General features: G+C 39.1%; 1 protein-coding gene across 1 annotated transcript in view; it reads right to left on the bottom strand.

Moving 5' to 3' along the window:
* LOC124160519 overlaps positions 1–25,513 on the bottom strand; it is a 69,261-nt gene extending 43,748 nt beyond the window's left edge. The window contains exon 1 of the mRNA XM_046536379.1: positions 25,111–25,513. Coding sequence (XP_046392335.1) covers positions 25,111–25,116 — 6 coding nt within the window. The 5' untranslated portion in view covers positions 25,117–25,513. The remainder of the gene's footprint in view (positions 1–25,110) is intronic.
* Between the last annotated feature and the right edge of the window lie 761 nt (positions 25,514–26,274).

The following is a 26,274-nucleotide window of genomic DNA, read 5'->3' as shown; positions in this document are numbered from 1 at the left end:
TGCATAAAGACTCGGAGCTATAAATTGGGAGCAATAAACCAAAACTATTTATGTCGTTCAACATTGAACGGAGTCATCTCGCTAGAGTTCCGTTAGAAAGAACAAAAACGGCAAGCAATAAAATCTTTCAATTCCATAGGCGATTCCACCTCGCCGATATGAGTATTTTGCTCGCTTTCAACTCGATTTTGATTGAATCCAATCGCAGGGGAGGAAGTAACGCGCTCCGAGTAGATATCGGAAAGATATCTGTGATTTGACCAATGTGTTATCTGAATAAAAATCCGAAATTAGAAGACTTACCCAATCCCTCAACGTTTCTGCGTATGGGAATCAGCGTATTTTCTCGATAGTTTAGTACTTGGACACCGATCGAAGTGTCCTGCGCTCAACTGTACTGGACGTACTGGACTCAAAATTCGATTGGTTTATATAGAAAAGTATTTATTTGCCAAGTTTATTTTAAGTGAAAACTTCTTTAGCGGCGATAAGCACTTTTGTGGGATGGGGAAAAAGCATAGTATTCGCGTGAGCGTCACCGACCCGACACCGCGATCGCTACAGCGAGATATACATATGTATAGTGTATACAATGGTATAGGTTGCGTCACCGCTATACTTTAAATGGGAACAGTCAGTCTCGAAACTGTACTTTGTTAATATATTGTTAATACATAGTACAATTTAAGGCAGTTTCTTTTATGTGTTAATTTTATCAGAAACTCATATGGGTAGCGATGAAATAATTGATATCCCAAATTTTAACTTTGTTGCAAGTTTCAAAAGAAATAATCGACCAGCAGGAGGAGTAGCTATTTATCAAAATAAGGACACACTTAATTATTGCCCAAATTACATGGATGTGCATGCGAAATACGCCAGCATGTTCAACACAACTACTTCTGATATCGGCGATATGTGTATATGTCGTTGCCACTCTGGTGATAGTCAGTTCATCATTTTGGTTGCCGTTTACATTTCTCCGGATAATTCATTACGTGCTATACGAGACTTTTTGTATGAAAATTTATTAATATATTCTCATGACGCATCTGCATGGCTTAAAAAATATTGGAAAAAGATTTGATGATTTGCCAATGATTTTGAGTGGAGATTTCAACATAAACTTTGCAGACGATAAAAATATATCGTTAATTGAATTTTTAAATAATGAATTTGGTTTAAAAACTTCAAATGATCGCAATCTCAGTACTACGAAATATTAAAATTACAATTTACGAGGTCTTTACAAGACATTTAAACAGATTTGAATCAAAATTGTTCATTTCTTATTTTATATACCATAAACCTATTGTATCAGTTTTACAAATTGATGATGATGGTGCTGGTTGTCAAGATGGTGAAAGTGTTGTTCAAACTGTACATGAAAGTTAACTTTTCAGAAGTACAAAATGTTTTATGTAAACTAGTTTTAAAAATATTGTAAAAAAGTGCAATAAAACATATTACATTTTAACATAAATTATAGATGTAAAAATTTTGTACGGTAAAGACATAAAAGCATATTATATTTTAATATATTAATGATGCTACTTTCTATTCATACACATCGTATTTTTAATAATTATTTAATAATAAACAGTTTGCTGAAAAAAATAATTTAAATTTTTGTTGAAAAATGAGTATTACTGGAAAAATTAGTTCTTTAATAATATTAAATCTATATAAAAAAATAAATGGATAATAATGACTTCAGTTTTCACTTCTGTCGGCCAGTCCCACGACTGCCCCGTTTTTATTTCCCATAGTAGAACTGACGTCGGGCATAGCAATATTGGATTCTAAATTTGATCATTTTATATAGAAAAATGTGCTTTACATTTTACTATTTTTTTATTTATCTGCTATTCTTTTATTCCCCAACGTAATTTTGACGTCAGGGGTGGCAATATTGGACTCTGCATTCGATTACCGCTCAGCCACCATGACAGCACTTGCATATGTTTACTCTGAGGTTTATCGTGGCCGTGGTCAAGAAAGTGCGGACATATATTCTTTGGATTGGATGTAGAACCAGAGGAAAAGAGAACGTAGGGCAGGCGGATACAAAGCCTGAGAAAAATGCTAACGAGGAATCCCGGGGAACGCGTGTGCTATTGGGATGGAATGCATGATTCCCAGCGGGGCATTCAGTGACGAGAGAGAGAGAGAACTGGTCTGCTGAAGAGGATATTTATAGGGTTTAACAGAATGACCGCATTTCCACATATTCGCGGGGAGTTGATATGAAACTGGATTCGGGAAAAAATCTGAAGGAAGCGTCTCCATCGCCATTGTTACGAGGATAGGTGCGGAAAAAGATGAGTCAGGGAGATATGCAAAATATTTTTGCCAAGGAATGGTAATGAAGAGAAAATAGACGGAGGAGAAATCCACCAGATGAGCGAATCCTTAGAAGAGCTGAGATTAACGACAGCGATGATGAAAAAAAGTTGAATGAAGACACCGCGATTACTGGGAGATTTAAGCAAAGATAATAAGCGGTATGGAGAGTTGCTTACTGATCGCTATCTGCCTCATAATATTTGAATATATTCAATACCGGATTTATGAAAGAAGGGTAATGAGTGAATCTACCTTGATGTGGGATTAATGTTGCAACTTGGGAATATGCGAGGCTTAAACGTGTGATATTATAGAGGCTCTGAGGTTCTGACCTCCAATGAAGGTTATATAAAAGCTGAGAGAAATACTAAGATATTTCCTAGATATCTTGACGCTGAAATACAGTCATCAAAATATGTATTTAATCCTCAATAAAAAACCAATGCTAATTTGACATTCTACCAAACGACATTCGATGGGATGGGAAAATGATTAATTTCACCTTGTACAATGAGGAGTGTAAATAAACAAAGACGGATGGAAGCGATACAGAAAAAGAGCACTGTTCAAGAATTATGGTAGGTAACATATTTAAATTGTGCTCATCAGGCGTGTCATCTGCGTTGGATAATACCTGTAATTAAAACTGCCATGTATTTTACCCCCGGAGTGGAATTCACCAGAAAAAAAATCATTTTACTTCGCCAGGAGTCGAATCCGGACCTCCCAAATGCAGAGCAGGTATGCTACAAGTCACAACTTAAACCTTCATGAGGAAAACGTCATTAACGATTGTTGTAGAAAATGTAAAAGTTTTCAATTGCTGATTTGACTTGTTTTACGTGTTTCATTGCTCTTTTGTTTTTTTTTTTGGCTGACTGGGTTTCTATCGTGATTATTCCCTGTATGAGTCTAGTCTTGTTCTGCGCTGTGAAGAAGCAACAAATAAATTCATGTTGAGATAAGTCGATCTTTCATTACGGAACCTCAACATGGTAGCAGAGCGTGGCTCCTTGCGTTCCTTGGTTGCTTAAATAGTCTTCGTTGCTTTCAATCGTGTTTTTTCGCGAGTTAAATAACGTTTTCGCGCCACGTTCTCGTTTGGACATTTGCTTGGTTGCACTTGTGAACGAACTGTTTGCTGTTAAGTGTAAAGCATGGAGCTCCATGGAATCGAGAAGTTACGCGGTAGTGAGAACTGGACAATTTGGAAATTCTCGGTGAAAAATGTACTACGAGGTATTGAAAATGCATACGAGGTCTGCACTGGAGAGGTCTCAAAACCAGAGGTTGTGGGAAGCAATTCATCCTCTAATGAGCGCACTTCCTATGATGCAGCGTATAGAGTTTGGGACAAGGCGGACCGAGCGGCATGCCAAGTCTTGGTAAGGTCTATTGAATCTAAAGTGGCTGCTCTTCTCGTCGCGTGTGACTCGGCGAGAGACATGTGGTGCAAATTGCATGCTGTATTCGAACAACAGACTAAACAAGCTGCTCATACTGTTCAAGCGGAATTTTTTGGCTTCAATATGAGCCTCGCCGACGATATGGTCACTCATATCGCGAAGTTTGAAGGGTTAGTCTTACGAATGCAGCAGTTAAACGTGAAGCCGGATGAGTCATCGTTGATGGTTAAGTTACTGGACACATTGCCCGACGAGTACGAGAGTCTGAAACAGGCATGGTGGGCGAGACCTGAAGATCATCAGACCTTCGCAAATTTGGTGGCAGTGCTGACTTCTGATGAAATACGTCGTTTGAAACGAGCTGAAAGAAAGGAAGAGGCAGTAGCACTGATGACTGTAAAATCTAAAATTCAGGGAAATAGCAATTTTTCCACTTATGCCGCAGGTTCAAGTAGAAAGAAAGGGGAATCTTCACGAGAGAAAGTAAAAGATAAAAGGAAAATCAAGTGCTATGGTTGTGGTGGACAAGGGCACATGAAAAAGGATTGTCCTAGTTGGAAACAGAAGAGGGTACAAAATAAATATAGTGCGCCAGACCGTAATGATGAGGCTGATCAGGCTTTCATTAGTGAACTTTTGAATGCAGAGACTGTTGGTGATATGTGGGTTGTAGACACCGGTGCCACCGATCATATATCTAACCAGAAAGAATGTTTCTCTTCTTTTGAACAGTTTTCAACGCCATTGAAAATACATATTGGCGACAAATCCACAATGGATGCACTAGGTAAAGGGACAATCAAGTTTGAATCCTGTGTTAACGGTAAATTGCTACCGTGTCGCATGGAGAATGTACTATATGTACCCACTGCCCGGAGAAATTTGTTCTCTGTTGTTTCCGCCCTTGATAAAGGCTTGTCTTTTAAGTCGTCGAAAACTAAGTGTGAATTTCTTAAAGACGGTGTAGTGAAAGCTTGTGGCGTCCGGTATGGAGAATTATTCAGACTCCACATCCGTGTGCTGAAGTTAGATGTAACGGGTGCCAAAGAGATGAATGTAGCATCGAAAGACACACTACAAATTTGGCATGAGCGTCTTGGTCATCAAAATAAAAGACATGTCCTGAAGTTTCTCAAACAACGGGGAATCGAAGCTACTGAAGGTGAAAGTTTTTGTGCCACTTGCGTTCAAGGTAAGCAGCACAGGAGTAGCTTTCATTCAAGAAGTCAGCGAGCCAAAGAACCTGGGGAGTTGATACACGCTGACATCTGTGGGCCGATGGAGTGTGAGTCTCTGGGTGGAGCACGTTACTTTCTATGCCTTACATGCGATTACTCGAGGTTTCGCATGGCCTACTTTCTGAAGGAGAAGTCAGAAACTGCACAGAAGATTACAGAAGTGTTGCAGATCGTGAGGAATCAATGCAGACGACCTGTGCGTGTATTTCAATGCGATGGTGGTCGAGAGTTTGTCAATCATGAGGTAGAAAAACTGTTAAAGTCAATGGATGTGGATTTCTGTGTCTGCAATCCATATACGCCAGAGCAAAATGGTTGTGCAGAGCGTAGTAACAGGACTGTGGTTGAACTCGCTCGCACTATGCTATTAGCAAAGAATTTGCCTAAAACATTGTGGGCAGAAGCAGTTAATACGGCTGTTTATGTTCTCAACCGAACAGGCCCAAGCAGTGTGGATGGAAAAACACCGTATGAGATCTTTACAAGGAAAGAGTTTCATTTAGACAAGCTTCGGGTTTTTGGTATCAACTGTTACATTCACATACCAACAGTCCGTCGGAAGAAATGGGACCCAAAGAGCCAGCGTGGGGTTTTTGTGGGGTGTTCTCAGAATATAGATGGATTTCGAGTGTGGATAAAACCTGGAAACAAGATAGTTCGGAGTTGTGACGTCGTATTTGAACCTGAGACTTGTGGGGGGCTGCTGACGTTATTTCCAACTGACGTGCATGATGAGCTGGAGCCTTCAAATGATCCTGAAGAGGACTGCGTTACTGAACCCACTGATAAATGTGAGAGAAACCTACGGGATCGTTTGAAAATCAAACCACCTGAACGCCTCATTGAGTCAATGTTAGCTGAGGTTGATGAGCCAAGCAGCTACTCGGAGGCAATGAAATCTGATCAGCGATTACTCTGGGAGAAGGCTATGGAGGAAGAGATGGCTGCCTTAAAGGAAAACTTGACCTGGACCCTCACTATGCTACCAGGTAATCGCAAATCCATCTCTAACCGATGGGTTTACAAAGTAAAACGTGCAGGTGATGGTCACATTAATAGATACAGGGCTCGACTTGTAGTGCGAGGGTTTAGCCAGCGAGAAGGAGTAGATTATAGTGAAACTTTTAGCCCTGTTGCCCGGCTCGATACTATACGAGCTGTATTAAGTATTGCTGCCAAGGAATACATGCATTTGGCACAATTTGATGTTAAAACTGCTTTTCTCAATGGGGTTCTTGACGAAGAAATATTCATGAAGCAGCCAGAGGGGTATGATGATGGCACTGGCAGAGTCTGCAAGCTTCACAAAAGTTTATATGGGCTAAAGCAATCCCCCCGGTGTTGGAATAAGTGCTTTAAGGAAGTTCTTAAGGACTTTGGACTGTGTGAGAGTGAAGCAGATCCTTGCTTATTTTATGGGACAAATTGCCATGACAAACTGATAGTGGTCATTTACGTTGATGATGGACTTGTGGTAGCATCAAATAAACATAAAATTACTGAATTTATGCAACGTTTAGAAATGGAGTTTAAAATCACTAGTGAACCAGTGGGATACTTCTTGAACTTACACATAACTCAAAAAACAGATGGTTCAATCTTCATAAACCAAAGTTCTTATGTGGAAGGGGTGCTGCAGCGGTTCAATATGGCTGAAGCAAATCCAGTTTCTACACCAATTGAACAGTATTTGAAAGAAGAGGAAAGGAAGAATGCTGAGAAAACAAGTGCACCTTATCGAGAGGCTGTGGGCTGCCTGTTGTATCTGGCTGTTGCTACTAGGCCAGATATAGCATTCTCGGTGAACTATGCATCCCAATTCCTTGATAACCCAGAAGTAAGACATTGGGGTTTAGTTAAACGGATTTTGAAGTATTTGCAGGGTTCAATGTCACAGGGGATTCTCTACAGTTCATCTGAGAATGGTGGGGAACTAGTTGGTTACAGTGATGCTGATTATGCCAGCGACCCCACTACGCGGCGGTCAGTCAGTGGCATTGTGTTTATGCATAGTGGTGGTGCCATCACCTGGGCCAGCAGGCGGCAACAGTGTGTGTCGCTGTCAACCACAGAGGCTGAGTACATTGCTGCTAGTGAAGCCGCAAAAGATGCTGTCTGGTTGAAGAGACTCTTTGACGAAATTTCCCCATTAAAGTGTCCCCCGGTGTTGTTCTGTGATAACATTAGTTCTATTAAGCTTGCTAAAAACCCTGAATTTCACAAGAGGTCGAAGCACATTGATGTACGTTATCATTTTGTTCGTGAACAACTCCAAAAAGGACAATTATCAATTGAGTATGTTCCAAGTAAAAATCAAGTTGCAGATGTTTTTACTAAGCCTGTTCCAAGAGTACCATTTAAAAATTTGCGTTCTTTATTGGGCATGTGTGAACTTTAATTTGAAGTTGAATGTGAATTATTTATTTGGAATGTAAGGGTTTTCTTTTAATTTTGCTACTGATGAAGTAAGAGTCATTTTGAGCAAAAGAGATGTTATTGATATTTGATGTATTTCTTTTGTTTGTTATTACAGCAATGTAAACTTTTTGGGGGAGTGTTGTAGAAAATGTAAAAGTTTTCAATTGCTGATTTGACTTGTTTTACGTGTTTCATTGCTCTTTTGTTTTTTTTTGGCTGACTGGGTTTCTATCGTGATTATTCCCTGTATGAGTCTAGTCTTGTTCTGCGCTGCGAAGAAGCAACAAATAAATTCATGTTGAGATAAGTCGATCTTTCATTACGGAACCTCAACAACGATAGAATATGGATTCCGATTATGAAAGGAGTAGATATATTCGTTCGATATTGAGTTTTTTTATTTTTGAGTTATTTGAGATTAAGATATAAAGTAAGCAAATAAAATAAATAACCCGTGTTGGAAGTCATATCATGTTGAAAACATGAAAATAACGATAAAGTTTAATTCAAAGTGACCAGTGTAAAGAAATAAGCTTGTATGAGTTCACACCGCGTTCGTTGACTTTTGTGACAGCAGTTTCGCTGATATCGCAGCCAGCGTCATTAAGTAGAAGTGATCAAAGACGGAAAATTTCTGATATATATAAAGGCGTGTTTACACGGTACATTAACACGTACGGTTTAATGTCTAAATGTATGAACGCGAGAATGAACGCCAAAATGCATTGTGTAACCACCCAACTTGTGCGAATGCATGCACACAAAATAGAACCTGTTCTAATTTGGTTCATGCATTCGTACATGTTCCGTTCCGGTCCACAAAAATCATTCACGCAAACGTACATTAACTCGTACGTGTTAATGTATTGTGTAAGCAGGCCTTAAGGGAAGGTTGCCTAAATCACACCGATTTTGGGAAAAAACGAATTAGCTCAAAAATAAGTGACGCAATAAAAGATTTAAATGCTGCTTAGCATGAGGTGGAATGTGTACTTCTCTCACATATTTTACACCGGTTGAGGCTTTCCATGGCCGACGTTTCGAGGCTCGACTCGAGCATCGTCATCAGGGCAGTTGAATGTCGGACTGAGGGTTTGATTCCCTTATATACCCTGCTTGGAGGTCAGGTGTCACGTGATTGGTTGAGGACTGGTCTCTTGGCAGCCAATCCGTTGATCCTTTGGCTTTTTAGAGCTGACAGAACGGGTTTCCAGGTGTTGCTGATGGCAAAGCCTGCGTCACGGTTGAAGTTTTTAACCTTTTTTGGAAAGCCTCAACAGGTGGAGAACCCGAGAAGAATTCCTTCAACTTGTTCGCCGGGAAAAACTTCGATCCTATTTCTCTCACATAATTTTTGGGGACAGTTAATTCTAAGTTGATCAAATGTATAAAAAATTCAATTTAAAACCTCTGCAAACGGTGCGATTTCAGGCAAACGGTTTCCCCGCACCACTGGAAGCCAAAATTAGAAAATGATATTTCAACGACAAAGACGTAGAGAGGCAAGTTATTTGAGGTAATATTTTAGATCCCTTAACAGAGCAAACATGCTCATTAAAATAACCGTAACACAAGGAACGAAAATAGTAAAATAAGTCATATCTTTGAAATTAATAATAGATTAAGTTTTTTTGCTTGATAAAAAATCTGCAATAATAGAAACAAAATTTTCAAGTCTTTTTTAGAAGTGTTAATGCTTAAGAATAGTCTTCTCACGGCAGCTTTTTAAAGACTTCTAACATAGCATAGCATAACATAGAGAGACGTGGTGCGATTTGAGAGCGACTTACATTTTATATGAAAACATTTCCACTGCCTAAACACGTGATCAAACCACGCTGTTAACAGCACTAAATGAAACACAATAGACTTCAAAAATATGATATGTAGCTTAAACTATTTAAATACCACTTTTTTTCAATATTCTTGTAAAGAGACGAAAGAAATAGCAGAAGGGACACTTCTTCTCTTAATACCTACGCACATCACTTATCACTACACTGGTAGCCACAATTGAAGTGTGGTGTGCTTGGTGATGCAGGGAGTTCCAAATGCAGCCATTAGATTGCATATATATCTAATACATCGGTTTCTAGGGTGGTAGTGCGATTTAGGAAACTCTCCCCCAGACATTTTGGTCCAGGTGCTGCTCTCTTATTGGTTGTTGGTTTTCCATCTCTCATTGCTGGTCTTTCATCGGACAGTGATTGTAGAACATTTTTCCATGTATTGTGGTATCTTTCTTTAAGTTTTCCGCCGTTTTCAATACCTCAATAACTTCTCTGATCAGGCGAGGGTAGTACTTGTTCTCCTTTGCTATTATTTCTGCGTCTTCAAAGAGTACCTATGTCAAGTCCAGGTTTACTAGTTGCTAGTAGAAACTACATCATCGAAATATAGCTAACCGAAATGTAACTGATAACGGACTCAATGACCTACCATAGACTACTGTGATTTTGATTCAAAACTCAATGTACCCCGCTAATCCTCTCTTTCTTCCCCAACACCGCTACCTCCCTTAGCTCTCGTCTCCTCACAAACTTTAACCCCGCCCTCCCTCGCTGGTCAGATACTTATCCTCACAGGAAAAACCCTCGTCCCAAATCAAGGCTGCCCCTTCCCCACCACCCCTTCCATTCCGTGCTTAACCCCCACCCCCGCCCTCTCAACCTGTCCCTTCCCTTCCGATAGATACTGTCATGCCTATGAATAAATATAAGATGCATGTAAGATCAATCACCAGAAGATGCAACCACGTTATGAAACCCGGGTCGTGCCCGTATTAAAATAATAGTGAACCTTACAAAGTTTTATTTTTCTACTTCCTATATCGTCGAAGTTCGAAATTTTAAAAGTTAATTTGGATCGCAAGGCGATTCCATCCAGGGGCGAAGCTAGGAATTAAGACTAGTTTAAAGGGGGGTTTAGGTGCAACTAATACAGGGTGTATTGGGGTATGGAATACCCACCAGGATAAGCGGTATGAGCGAGATCAATAAATTGCGGAATTTTAAGATAAATGGTTCAAAATGGTGTTTTACGGCTTTCTGAGGGATATTTTATTGATACTTGTACTATTGTACTATTCTATAAATAATATTAATCCAATTAAGTAAAATGCATTAAAGTTGAAAATTTCTCTGAGCTCTGGGAGGGGGTTTTATCCCCCAAACTCCCCCCCCCCCTCACTGATTCCATCGTGGAGCGGGGGTTTACTGTAATTGATATTGCTTCGGATGCCTGAATCGAAGCTTTTTCGCGACACTTCCCGATTTTCAGTTCAGCATCGATGCACTGCCCCAGAAAGGAAATGCGGTCTTCCACTCGTCTTGTGATTACGACGAAGCGATGCATCTGGTTGCCGGGAGAACGGGCTGCAGCAGTCCTTTCCGTGAGGAAGCCGGCGTGCCACATGGACGAGAACCGTTCCCCGCGTGCAACCTTGAAAAACATCTTGATACGGAGGGGGGAGAAAACCGTCGCCGCGTCGCGTCGTGATTCCGAGGGGAAATCTCGGATAAAAATTCAAAACCTGCCTTAGGAGGGCACCTCGATCCCTGGCTACACATCGTATTTTCTTATCTTTTATTCGCAACGCAACAAGTTGAAAAATTTCTTAATTCATTTAAAAAATTTCAGGTTATAAAGGCCGAATAAACTCAATAAAACTCAAACTCGATAAACACTTATAAAAACACACTTTACGATCAGGGTCAGGGGCGCAGCTAGGAATTAAAGCTAGGGGGGGTTTTAGGAGCAACTAATACTTACGGGTGTGGTGGTATTGCATACCCACCAGGGTAAGCAGGAGTTGCGGGGGCCCATCTTCCGAAAAATTTTAAGAATAATGGTTCAAAATGGCTAGTTTTACGGCTTTCTGAGGGATACTTGATAAATCCTAACACTATTCTATAATTAACACTGAGCCAAATAAGTAAAATGGATTAAACTTAAAAATTTCTCTTAGCTCTGGGGGTGGTTTTATCCCCCAAAACCCCCCCCTCGCTGCGCCACTGATCAGGGTGATAGAAAATATTTATCCTTTATCCTATTATTCCTTTATCACCTTGCGATGGATTCGCCATATGATCGGGACCGGTTTTCCGAGCGCTTTTTAAAAATTTCAATTTTTGCCGATTTTGTTTCATCGAGCACATTACGTTATCAACGATTTCATGCCACGTCTTATTATTTGACGAAACATATTCATCACCTTAATCATCATTGCTTGAGCAATTAAGATAGCAAGATTGCTTGAGAAAAAATAAACATCTTTCAGAGCGATACTGTGAACATCGTCTTAGAACCTAGCAATATGTGTAGGTCGCACAGACACTATTAATTAAGAGAAATATTTTGCCGAACGGGTAGGAACAGGAATTCGTTTTTCTCTCGAGCCATAAAGGACTTGAGAAAATGCTAAGTGGAGCACGCTATTCTTTTTTGTTTAAAGCCGGTGAAACAACTCCCACCCCCACGTACCTACATATGGAGGCGGTTCGCAGGGTATTATGTATATGTAGATGGACATTTGACTGTATTATAACATTCTTAATGAATAAAATTTAATAATTTTACAACATTTGACAAGCTGTTAAAATATGCACGTTTAGTGGAAAAAATACCTATAATTTTGAATATATTTTATTGCTAAAATCAGCGTCTGCATACCAGTCTGCACAAAAATTATGAATGAAATTTCTTGAAAATGTAGCAAGGAAATCCAAATGGTTTTTTATATTGTCAGTTTATGAAGTTCGATTAGAATAGAATATTATGGAATTTTCATGAAAATGGCATTCCTTTCACCTATTTTTGGAACTCCATTTATTGACTTATCTGGGATTCTTTTTCATGATTTCAAGTAAATTCGCATCATAACGTAGAAATCGCCAATAGGGCGTAGCGTAACGTAGCGTCAATATAAATATATAAAGAAATAAATAATAGGGTAAATATATTATGGAAATCACTAATCATTGCAATTTTTTTAACAAGTCTGCCTCCAAGCATTCATACTTCACTTTTTTTCTGAGAAGCAACCACATTCAACCACAGTAATCAAGACATTCTCCTCACTCACAATCAAACTTTTAAAAAGTATTATCAACATAATTACTTCGTAAACTGATTACCGAAGAGCAAATGTAATCTCAAAGTTCATTTAATTTGACGGTAATATTTTCTCTCTTTCCATACCACCTCTTGCGATAGTTACATAAAAAAAGGAAAATGTCATTTCTTGCGCCTGCATAAAAATTGATCTCAATATCTTTACCCTGTTTCGCATTTCGTAGTCGTTTTGTTGCACTGTTGACAACGTATTCTTGAAAGCTTGAAAAGCATCTTGATATGGAGGGGTAACCTTCACCCAGTCGTGCTTTCGAGGGGAAATCATAAATAAAAATTTCAAACACGCTTTAATTGACACAGCGTGGGCTCCTCCTTTTATTTTTTCCCCAATTCCAAATTTACCTTTTTTCGGAGAGAGTTCCCTTAGCGAAAAAACTGTTGAAATTTCAACAGTTATTTGGGACTACATGATGGCCTGATGAAGACAATCGTCGAAGGACAGGTGGAAGGCAAGAATGGAAAAGGAAGACCTCGAACAAAATATATGGAACAAGTAAAGACTGCTGTAACTGTAACTGCTGAATTCATCAATAACTGTTGGATTTATCAGTTACTGTTAATTTAAAAGTTATTGTTAGTTTTAACAGGTAATGTTAGTTCTAACATTTACTGCTAGTTTCAACAGTTACTTGTAGTTTTAGCAGTTACTTTTAGTTTTAACAGTTACTGTTAGTTTAATCAGTGGTCCCAATTTACTGTTGAATTCAACAGTTACTATTGGATTCAACAGTTAGTATTGGATTTTAAAAGTTACTGTTGGATTCAACAGTAGTCAGTTGAGTATGGGGATTGACGTCACAAGCCGTCTGACATGGCGGCGGAGTGTTTTAAGCGCAACATTGATTTTGGAATGTTTATTTGTTAATAACAAATTCACCCTTGGTACGACTGTAGGAATTGGAATTTTGCTTAATTAAACCAAACTGATATTTTTAACAGGCCTCACCAAAAAAGTGCAAATACTCTATTAACTGTTTAAATTTCAACAGTTTTTTCGATAAGGGTTGTCCCGCAATCTGGATGTTGAGGTCATAGGTTTGGCCAAGCGAAGGATATAGAGCATCTCAGCCGTTGCCCGGACTTCTCCTTGTATTGGTAATGGAAACAACATGGTATCAACACATATAATTGCGCGTAAGGATTAAATATGATGTAGTCCGCAAAGGTCTTAAGGTTCATCTACATTGTACCCCGATAACCGCCTCGATGGGTGCATGGCAGAGGTGTCGGGACACCTGTATCCACAAAAAAATGAAATGTCAAATTTGGCGATGTTTGACTTCTGAGTCTCACATCTGAAGAAAACCTCTGGATAATTCTTCTCATAGGTATATCATATATTGGTAGGCATGATCACCAATACAAGATGAAATGCCGGCCGCAAAGGACTAACGTAAAGAAATTCTCGTACCTCAACAGGACGATTACGGAATGGAATAGACTCCCTACAGAACTGTTTAAGCCCTACCCCAACAACGTAAGGATTTTCAAGAAGAGGTGTAGAGGATTTATATTGGAATATTAATATCATTGAATTTTAAATATTCACTATCTAGTTTCATTTTGGTAATGTATTTCTCATTTGCAATATTTTTGATTTTATTTTTATTTTGTATAAACTGTTACCACCTGGTAAATAGCCAACTTGTAACTTGTAAAATATAATAATAATAATAATATACGAGGGGGTGAGAAGCCAAGTGATTTTTTCCACAACAGAGTTAGGTAAAGTTAATTGTTACTGGAAATACACAAAACTTGGTTGCCAAGGGATGCGAATAAGTTTATGTTATGTGAAGATATCGAGTGGAAGTTCAAATGTACTTTTAAGTATCTAATTGATCTGGTTTATTTTCTATACATAATTTCTGTACCTAACTCTATACAAAAAAGAAATCACTTGCTCCCCTTGGCTCCTCACCCCTTCATATATCTTCGTTGCCCACTCTTCGCCTTTTATTGGAAATGGCAACAATTCAGCATCGCCATGACTGTGTGTAAGGATAAAATACGATGTCGTCCGAGAAGGTCTTTAGGTTAATCTACTCACTACTCCGCAAGCCGCCTCAATTGGCGTGTGTAGGGGGTTATTAGGACATCAGCTATTAACAAAATTGGAAAGGATAATTTTCATAAATATTAATGGAATAGTCTAAATACAAATTCGAATATTAATAACTTCTACGAAATGAGGCCTGATGTTGTGAAACATGTCATCAAAAATGTATCCATTACAGCTAGAAAATTCGTATATACCATTATAGCAAAAATATAGAAGTATTTGGCCGAATGCGCGTTGGAGATGTTTGCCCGCTCAATCTAACATGTAGCGAAAAATCTCTGGATTATTCTTGTCGTAGGGTATTATGTACACGGAAGAGAAAAATTATGAAGCATACCAACTAAATTTAAAAAATGAACTGTGGCATATATAGAGTCTTATTTGGGAAGGGAGCCCCGGCAAAGTATTCAAAGCCATGAGTTATCCACAGCTTACGGGCAAACGGGGCAAATTCGCAGCCAATCGGAGCGCTTCGCTAAATGTCTATGTAATTAAAAATGGTGCGTTTTCAACCTAGACGACAACGGTAATTTTTAACCTCCTTCAATTGAATCCTAGAATCAATTGAATAGGCTGAGAGGCTTTATGAATGGAACAAGTTGAAGACCAATGGCTGCCACGATACTCTTGGTGCAATCGACAAGCCTCTCAGAGATTTACAAATATCTTATTAAAATCGATTTTTTGACTTCCCGATGCCCCCAAAAAGTAGAGGCATAGAGGCAGTTGGAAAAACTGTATTAGGTGGAAAAAAAATAGTTTTCGACAATTTTTCCTATGGTTTTAGGCGATTTAAAAGTCAACTCTGAACAACTCATGACTTCGAATGTTATATGCCTGCCGGAGATCGTGATGTTTCCTAGGCATCCGTCAACAGGCCAAACTCGCGGCCAATTGGAGCGCTTGGGTCAAAGTTTCTGTAGTTTAAAAATAGAGCGTTTTCGACCTTTTAATCCCTTGTAATTTTGTTTCCCGCTGGCATCAGCTATCCAGGGATAAAATTTCGTGTCACAATTTTTCTTCTCCCTATATGAACACATTGGGTAGAGCATGGGTCCTGAGTACTAGAGGAGAGTGGTTTCATCAGTATTTGACTTAATTTTTCTCCACCCAGTATAATAAATGTTGAGAAAATATGGATATGAAAGAATAAAATATCCCCTTGGTAATATTGGTGAGCGTGTTTATATGAAATCAGCGCAGTAACATGACGTGATGTGATTACTCCAATAGGGTGGTTTCCTTCATCAAAGAAAACGAAAGGCATTGATTGCGATTCGTTACCCACCATTAGTGTATTCATAATATACAAATTATTTTGTTTTAGAAATACCGGGTTAGACGAATGGCAATGGTCCATTTTTATCCTCATTTGAAAAGGGCCAGATTGGCGCCCATGCGATGCCACTCCACGTGACGTCACAGGGACCTAGTTTCTATACGAGAAGATAGGAGTTATACGTCGTCTGAGGTTACCATTGCATGCATAAGGCGCAGAGCTCAGGGAAACATGTCTTAACAATCACTTATTAAAACTGGCTAAGCTCGGAAAGTTTTCCTCGTTTGATAAGTTATTAATAATCCTTATTTAAGCCAAGCGCTACCAGTCAGCAGGGTACTAGGCTAGCCGCTAGCAGCCTGCGTCGTATCAGCGCTAAGCCTCGCCTCAAGGTCACCTCGCAGGGCGGGAGGGGGAACCAGAAATACGTCACGCGGAGAGACTTCCCGACATTCATACTTAAGCGTCGCGTTTTCGCGCGCTTGAAAATTTTCACTTTTCATTTAATCGCGAAAAATAGATATCGTCATTTAAAAATCTAAAAGCGTGAAATACGTACTCCAGGAGTAATAATCTTTCGATTTAGGCAATAAAAAATAATAGGAAACCACCCTATTAGACCCATGAGGCACGTTAAAGGTCTGTTCCTGTTTACCGAAAAAAACCTTTTCTCCTCACGGCGATAAGTTTCACCCGACGAGCCACGGTCAGTAAGGCCGCGATTTTGCGGGTCGCCTTCATTATACCAATCCGCTCGCCATTGCCATTCATACGATAGAATATTATAAACATTTCTCTAGGTAGAGTAAATTCGGATTTGGATAACGGAAGCCCGCGTCGTCGGCGGTGGCGTGGAGATTATTCGTCCTTTTCCCTTTCGCATATATCGTCACGCTCGGAGGCGTCGACGGACTCCTCATCGCGGAGGCGCCTTCTTCCTTTTTCCTTCCCTCAGTCCGTAGTCCCATCGAGATGTATGGTCGAAAGAACTTGGTCCGAAATTGGCCACGCAAAGGGCCCCCCTTAGATTCAATTTACGAAGGAAAGATGTTGAATAAATGTAAATATGTATGGGAAGAACTAAACTTTATATTGCTTTCCGAAAATAATTATTACGGAGGCTTCCGCGGTGAGTTGATAGGTGATGGTTTTCCGGGTTTACACCGCGTTGATTCATGTTTTGCGGACGACAATTTCGGGCGCGTTCCAGCTCCCGTACCGACCCGAAGACGGGAGCTGGAACGCGCCCGAAGCTGTCGTCCGCAAAACATGAATCAACGCGGTGTAAACCCGGAAAACCATCACCAAAAGTGCAAAATACCTTCATTCGAATTAAATTGGACTTTTAAAAAACTTGGAATACAATTATTGATTTCAAATTTAAGGTGCGCATTAACTTAAAATCATGAATTAGAACCCCAGATAAGTAGATTAATTAGGTTCCAAAATGAACCGAAGGGAATGTTATTTTCATGAAAATTCCCCCGGGTGTTACCCTCGGGACTGTCCAGGAGTACCGTATCTGCTGAGCCCCATCTTACACTTATTGAAGTACTTAATTGTTCGGGGGAAAAAAAGGATTCCTATACCTATCCGTTCGGCCGAATAACTCTCTTTTTTAATCGTTTCTGTCGTACCTAGAAATCAAATGAAGATCCAAGACGAAGTTCTATGTTACGCTCTCAAAGATATCTGTCCCGAGTAGCTCAAACCATTTAAGCTTGGCACCTAGCTACAGCAGCAACGTTGCATCAAGGGAATGGATTCCCACACTCATTTTTCAAGCAAAGAATGAGTGTGCGATGGAAGGTATTTCATGCTCTCTACGCACATACGAATCTTCTTAAGTTTGAATAGATCATCGTTTTAGTTCATTAATCGATTCAGTTTTGCGGTATTTTAGATTTCTCAGTTATAGATACACTAATACCGATTCATAAACATTATAAAAAGCTGAACTCCTAATTTCAGACCTCGTCAATGTTCTCCACAAGATGCGAGCCAGCTACTTTCGGTTTTTTACGTCGCCAAATATGGTACCTATTGCATCAGTCCAACTTCTCGGCATCATAGCTGTGGCGGCCGCACCTCCTGCCTCGCCGCCACACCGCTTGCCCGGCTCCGTCATCGCTTCCTTCCAACAGTCCAGATAGCCCAGCGGTAGCGTGGTCGCCTCCCAAGCGGTTTAACTTGCCTCCGGGCAAGCGGTGTGGCGGCGAGGCAGGAGGTGCGGCCGCCACATAGCCATTAACATGCAACACTTCATATTCTTCCACATAATAAATATTAATTAAGTATCATATAAATTCCACTTTCACATTGACCCTTGTCGTAAACCACTTCATTATTTTCAAAGACTTGTGCTTTACCCTTACTTTGCATTATGCCCGATTATCGATATTTTGGAAGACTTTGTTTGCGCTATTCCTAATTTATACATGGCCCAAAAAATGTTGATTTTTCGTTAGCTTTAAAAATTAAAAATCTTTAAAATTTACGTAATTAATTATAAAAACCGACCATTTTTTTATTATTAAGAAAAATATTGTAACTAGTAATGATTACGGTATCATTCTTTTGTCGTTTGTATCTAAATTTCTAAGTTGTACGCGTTATCGAGCATCATGAGGTAGAGGTAGGTGGCTGTGCATCTTTATGACTCTGTTCTAATTATAGGAATAGAAGAAATAAAAACTTGGCCGTTTCTACATTGTAATTCATTGTAACCGACCATGGTTTCGTCACAGCGTAACATTATCAAGGTATTATAATTATGAAATGTCCTACGATAAAGGATTACTACAAATTTCCGCCCGCAAAATAAGAGCATAATTATGAATCTTGTGCTTTACAGTGTCCGCTCTGTGAACAAGAATAATTAGTGCAGCTCTCTTTTATGCATTTTATCATTCATTGCAGTCTACATGCAAAAAACCAAACCAGAAATACCTGATTGTTTTTGGCCAAGTCAATATATTTTCTAGGGACACAAAAATGATCAAATCTAACTAGCTAAAGCCTGAATCACACGATCATTTTTTTTCGTCGCGAAAGTGATCACTATCGAGATTTTTCGTCGATTCGTTATTTTCGTCGCGAAAAGCAATCGCTCTAGTGATCATTTTTCTGAATCACACGGTCACTCCCGCCGTCGCGTCGCTTTTCGCATCATTTCCAATATCAGAGCTCGTTGTCATAGGACCCACATCACGAAATTATATAGCGTGTTTGTATATTTATGTCGTTCCCACAATTGTCAAACATTGCGCTGCAATCGCTCCATAGGGGAATGCGTTCCGATTGGCTGATATGGGGTTTTAGTGACGGTTTTAGCGACGGAAAAAGCGACCGGACGAGTGATGAAAAATAGCGATGGGAATCCTCATCGCGATCGCGAAAAACAATTTTTCGCCGACGATCATTTTGCGCAGTGATCGCGATAGTGATCACTTTCGCGACGAAAAAAATGATCGTGTGATTCAGGCTTAACAGTAATCAAATCGGACATTGGCCATTTTCCAGGCGGAAACCTTTTACCTACGAGGGAAAGCCAGATTCTTCTCCGAAAAATAATGGGTCATAGAATAGAGCTCGTTACAAAGTTTCGAATGCGATTTATGTTAATGGAATGGAGGAGATTTTTTATCGGAGCGGAGGAAAAGTGATTCGGAGCAAAGTCACGGCCAACGCCTGCTGTGGTTTTATCGGGATCGGAAAGTATAACGGTAACTTGGAAAAGCGCAGAATCTGTATGAGGTCGTGCTACTTGGTTCATCGCACTGTGGAAAATTTTGGCTCTGAGTGCGTATATATCTTCATAAAAATACACATTCGCAGTATGAAGATAGGTATTGAAATATTTTCATGTTCCACTATATCATACTCCATTAATAGATTTTTTATAACGCATTAATAACAAATTTACTTGATCCATTGAACAAATGAACTTGTATCATCATGAAAAATAGCAATTAATAATATATACCTTCACTCAGAAAACAAGGCAGTCGGGCCGATTTACAGTCGACTATAATTTTTGACATTTGAAGTAGAGAATTTTCTAGTAGGATAGGAGAATCAGTAACTTGAGGTTATCAATGTTAGCTTGAGCTCAAGATATCAAAATCATAGAACATAAGTATTTTTAAAGAAATCAAAAACAATCTTATGATAAAGTGTTCATTTTTAATGGATTGTACCACGATTTGGGGTTGCAGAATTAATGTATCGTTTTGAAAGAGAAAAAAATTTGGGAAGAATAAAGATCGAGATGCATGTAAATGTGGATACATTATTTTGCTGAGGAATTTTGTCTTTTTACCAGATCCACAAATAGTGTTACATTTACCAATGATATGAAGGCAAGGGAGTTTTAATTTGAAATTTTTTAATTTTAAACCGGTGTGATTTAATAACAAAGACGTTTTAGTGGAACGTAGCCGTACAAATCTTATTACTTACGTCAAGGATGTTCTGGAATCGTACCCATCAATGTTATGCCAGGTTTACATGCGACGTTACGTTAAATTTTGATGAATATACGAATGAATATATACAAAAATCAATAGAGTCATTTAATTTAATCAATAGTTAATTTAGTGCTTCCCTGCAAATAATTCGAATTATTCGCCTTTTTAGAAAATACCATCGAAAACGATACGTATGGAGTTTGGAAAATCAGATTGATTACAGCGTAAGGAAAATCGTTAGAACGTAGTTATTATTTTTTGCCACTGATAAGAATTCAAAATTACCGACTAATAAATGATTACTTGATGATAACCTATAAAAGGTTGAGTTTCATCATATTCGTGAAGTAAAAACATGAATAAATCGAGTTGAAGAAGTTCAACTGTCGATAATGTAAAATACAAGATATAAGAATTAGAAATAATCTCTCCATTAAATCTTTCAAATAAAAACAGATTCAACTCGCACGGAAGAAAAATGATTAGAAGTAGACCTTGATGGCACGATTGAATTTAAAAAAGAATTGAAATTCCCCAGCGATAATACACAATTATAAAGGGGACAGGATGATTATAGCACTTCATTTTATTTCAATTGATTTTTTTACAGATAAGGTGATACCATATCGTTTCTCAATCCACACCTTTCCTCCTTAATGTACTTTAACGAGAGTATTAATTAAAATATCAATAGTTGAACTAGCAAAATTCTTAGTTTTGTCCTTTATTGGAAGCTAAAGTACAAAACTTTTGATAATGAGAACAAACATGCATAATATTAAAGCTTTTAGTCAGAGAAATTGCAGAGGGTTACGGAATTAATTTTGGGAAAATTCAATTATTTATAATTCATTGGCGCCATCCAAGACAAATCCTGTTAATATTTATGAACTATCTTCACAAACCAATGAGCAAAACTAAAAAAGGTTACTTAGTTCTCTCTGGGAGCAAAGTGGAAACTTTACTGCAGCTAAGCAAAGACCTTCACGGAGCCATCGAGCACATACATACTATGCAGCTGGTGGCAAAGTTTCGAAATGAGTTGGCGATGTTCGCGCCACCTGCCGTGAGCAGTGCATAGGTACCTAAGTAAGTATATTCCGTTTAGTAAATCACAAGCCCTCAAATCTTTTACAGACTTTTGACATTTTTGACATGCAGAGCTTGCCTCGAGTTTTTTCCTACGGAATAGGGTGGTTTCCTATAATTTTTTTATTGCCTAAATCGAAAGATTATTACTCCTGGAGTACGTATTTCACGCTTTTAGATTTTTAAATGACGATATCTATTTTTCGCGATTAAATGAAAAGTGAAAATTTTCAAGCGCGCGAAAACGCGACGCGTAAGTATGAATGATGGGAAAAAGTCCGTGCGACGCATTTCTGGTTCCCCCTCCCGCCTTGTGAGGTGACCTTGATCGAGGCTCTGAGCGCTGATAGGACGCAGGATGCTAGCGGGTAGCTGAGTACCTTGCTGGCTGGTAGCGCTTGGCTTAAAAAAGATTTATTAATACCTTATCAAACGAAGAAAACTTTCCGACCTTAGCCATTTTTAATAGGTGATTATTATGACATGTTTCCCTGAACTCTGTGCCTCATGCATGCATTGGTAACCTCAGACGATGTATAACTCCTATCCTCTCGTGTAGAAACTAGGTCCCTGTGACGTCACGTGGAGTGGAATCGCATGGGCGCCAATCTGGCCTTTTTCAAATGAGGATAAAATTTGACCCTTGCCATTCGTCTAAACCGGTATTTCAAAAACCAAATAATTTTTGTATTATGAATACACTAATGGTGGGTAACGAATCGCAATCAATGCCTTTCGTTTTCTTTGATGAAGGAAACTACCCTATTGTCACTTATTTTTCAATTCTTAGCATGTATATGGACAAGCTTTAAATACCCTATGAATGAAATCTAGCCACTGTTGAATTATCCACCCCTTTGTTCCTCCAAAGCACTCGTTTGTAGCATTTTTTTCGTGTTCGGAGGCAAAGAAAAATTGCCTGGAACCAAATTAGGGTTGTGTAGTACATTTCCGAAGACATTTTAACCTAAAATTCCTCGATTCTATCGTGAGTCATGCGATATACTATTTCTTAAATAAATTCCTCATTTCCGGAGGAGGCGACACATCTCCTGGCTCATTTCTAGGACTCCTCTCTTTATTATCTCCCCTACTGCGTTAGACGGTGAAAATATAGCAGTATATATTTGCCAATTTCTGATCAGTTTTAGATGAAATGTTTTCGGCCATCTACTCTAAAACCCTGATTTCGCCAAAAACAATTTTAATTTGGCACAAAGCATGAAAGTTACCTAAAAACCCAATAATTTGCGTGCGAACGCGTCATTTGACTGGCAACATAAATTGCAGTATTCATCGCCTATTTAGAACCTTGCTACCAGTTATGATAATCTCTTAAGCACGTGATCATTATTGAACAAAAAGGCTTAGCGAGTTATCTTTTAGAATTGCGCTCTGGAAGAATTTTCAGTATTTTGAATCTTCTTATTCCTACCCAATCTCTCAGTAATTCGACCCGGAGGTTGTTTTGGATAAGCGAGGAGAGAGCTCACCCTACATGAAGGCACAGGGTACGTGGATTTCAATTCACTAAATTTCCATAGGGAAAAATAGTTTAAAATTTCTTTATAGACGGCAATAGTTTCTTCCGCAACTTCTGACACTTAAATCCGTCGAAGGATAAGAGTTCTAGACCATTCCATTCCGATATTTTGTTTTCATCACTAAAACTTCGGTAATAAAAATAAAATAAAAAGATCCAAAAAACACGAAAAGCAGTATAAAATGCACTAAAAAGTAGGTCAAATAAATAAGCTTTTCGTCACTAGGAGGTTAAAGCGTGGATGCTGATTAGGTTTAGATACGAGGACCGTTTTTTTCAACCTGCGATGGGTCATGACCAGAAGACAAAGCGATAGATTAAATTTGTTTTCATTGCTGAGCATATTTGTGGCGTCCTTTCGACATAATCGCCTCGTTGATTGAGGGATTGGTCGTGCCTGTGGAAAAGCTTTACCATACCTTCTTCATGGAATGTTGCCGCCTATGACTTCCAATGAATTTGTCCTGCCTTTGCCCTGAATCTCATCGCCCGTTTGAAAACGCCAGCCATCCAAGCCACATATTTATTTCAACGTAAATATGGAAGTCCCCCAGCACTAAGTCGGCATTGCACGGCGGGTGATCGAAAATGTCCCATTGAAATTGCTCAAGGAGCAGTTGGGCTGCATTAGCGCTGTGATGACGGGCGTTGTCATGGATCAAAACACTTCCAGAAGTCAGCATCTCTCTTCCTTTGTTTTGAATGGCAATGGACGTAATATTTCTCACTAATTCACACTATAGCCACATTTCATTAACGAAAAATTCTCTTTTATCGGCACAAAGGTCAAGACATGTCAATGCTGAAGCCATTCGGCGAGTTTTCTGGCTGTCGCTCCGCAATGCACTTGGCAGGAGAATCAATCAAGAGGCAGTGTAGTTAATGAGATTGCTACTAACCTTAAACTAACGACTTACGGAAATGACTTGGTCAGAAATTACTCGTCAGGTCAGAAATGACTTGAGGGTGTAGTACGGAGGACGCGCAGTTGGCCTACCTGCGTAGTATCCGCCTGTCGCTTGCATGGTGTTTTTGCTGAGCGATTGAAAAAAAACCTCCCTCGTATTAATATTGCGAACCAGTCTTTTCTCACCAACCAGCCTCTTCTTCACTTATTTCCTATGTTCCTAATTAGAACCTACGCTTTATTCTACGAGCGATGAAAAACTTTTTTTTTTACTTTTTAGTGCATTTTATAATGCTTTTGGTAAAAACGTGCTTTATTTATCTTTTATTATTTATATTATATATTTTCTCTTTTTTATTTCATTTTTATCATTAGATTTAACTTTTTTTTCTCTTGACCTCTAAGTTTAACGTTGATTAGTGTTTTGAAGCATATGTCTTGAAGACTTTAAATGCTAAGTTTGCCAACGTTCCAGTACACACAGTAGTGTATTTTTCACGATGAATGGTATTTTTTTTAGTACATCGCTAGTACCAGCGCCTTCAAATAAATCACCACATAAGGAAGGATGCAGAAAGGAAAAGTGTTAGATGAAAAATTTCGGTAAACTGACTTACAATTAGAACGGAAAAAATCATTACAAAAAAGGCCTGATGAAGGTGAATAAATATCAAAGTGAACCGAAAAAACTCTTTTCATTTCAAAGTTGCAATAGCGCGGAAAAATCGTGAATTGTAAAGACAACGAACAAGGAAAAAAGTAACAAAATCGGTTAACATGTTCCGGTCGCGCATAGGCCTTAAAGTTTGACAAAATATGAAAAACTCCATTTTTGGGATATTTTTTTTTTAATTTTTGAATGAAATGTTTTCTTAGGGGAATAGTTTGCAAAGTCTTCAAGTAGAACCTTAATACATAATGTTTTAATTTGGTTTAGATCAGATGATCTTTCCGTCGCGTAACGGGTCTTACATTTGCCAAAATATTGAAAATTTCACAATTTTTACGAGCTTTTTTAATGCTTTTTAATTATTTAAAGTAAAAGTTAAAGTATTTTTATTTTTGAACATAACCAAATTATCAAACAACCTATTCAACATAAATAAATATAAAAATTTGCATTTAATTCTTCAAGACCTTTACTTCAAGACACAGGTCAACTTTAAATGAAACTAAATTTCCAGAAAATACTTGTACGTAATTTTAAGCACTGTATGTACCTTCATATTATGGGCAGTCCTTCCTTCACTGCAGAGGGGAAACTTGCAGATCCCTTCCCAAGGGACCCCTCTGAAGACGTCGGTAGATGTCCTGCTTCTGTTCCACCTAAGCTCCAACGTCCCTCAGACTTCACAGGGTTCACTTCACACTTTTTTTTAAAGTTCACACACTCCACCGAGGGAAAAATTCAAGTCTCGCTCGTACCCAAGCGCCTTCAAACAATTTTACCACGTGAGGAAGGGATACAGAAGGGAACAGGGTTGGACTTCAGACGTCGGTGAACTGCCTCCGGAGAGAAGTTTTCACTGCCGACTCCCGCTTTGCAATCTGCGCAATTAGGTCATTAACCCGGTTTATATAGCAGGGGTGGAGGACGGGAGGAGAGCTGGTACGCTTAAAGGCAAGACTGGACAGACAGACAGTGGCTCCCACTTCCGAAGTGTCGCGGAGATGAAATAAAAAGAATACGAGGGGTGAATGCTGGTGGGGATGAAGGCTCTAACTCTCCCCTCTCCACAACGCTTTGGATCGCAGGTAAAAAGGTCCTCCCCTTCCTCCGCGTCTAAAAGGCGAGCTTCTTCCTTTGCTAAAGTAGAGCTGCGTCGTTCGTGAGTGAATCGTTCGTCGTGAACGGTTCATTTTCACGAACCGAATGAATGGAATCGCACAATTCGTTTTAAATGGTTTGTAATGAATCGAATGGCTCGTTTCAAGGGCGTACCCAGGATCAAAACTAGGGGAAGGGGGGCAAGCCATGTTTGTTCAAGTTATAGGTAAGATTTAAGCATGGAAAAGGAGAATGAAACCAACATTTTAAGGAAACTGTAACAGCTCTGTATTGGTTTTTAAAATTATTTGCTTGGGAAAATATTGTTTTCCTTAAAGACATTTGGGATTTTTGCTTCAAGGGGGGGGGGGGTGGACAGATGCCTCCTCCTAACCCTCGCTGGGTACGCCCATGGCTCGTTTCGACAATGTGATTCTTGTTAATCATGTGGCTCTAGATCCTCATTTTGGCCACAATCCCTCGTATTCGCTGTAAGGTATTTCACGCTACGCTGAAATATCACTTTTTTGTTTAAAAAACTCAATTTCCCAGCCGAATTGGGTGTATACTGAGAGTATCACAATTGACTAGTTGCTGGCTTGTAAAAATTGAGGTA

Source organism: Ischnura elegans, chromosome 6, assembly GCF_921293095.1.
Source record: "Ischnura elegans chromosome 6, ioIscEleg1.1, whole genome shotgun sequence".
In the NCBI taxonomy this organism is placed as follows: Eukaryota; Metazoa; Arthropoda; class Insecta; order Odonata; family Coenagrionidae; genus Ischnura; species Ischnura elegans.
The sequence above is the reverse complement of the archived record's forward strand: the minus strand, read 5'-3'. Positions and strand labels throughout refer to the sequence as shown.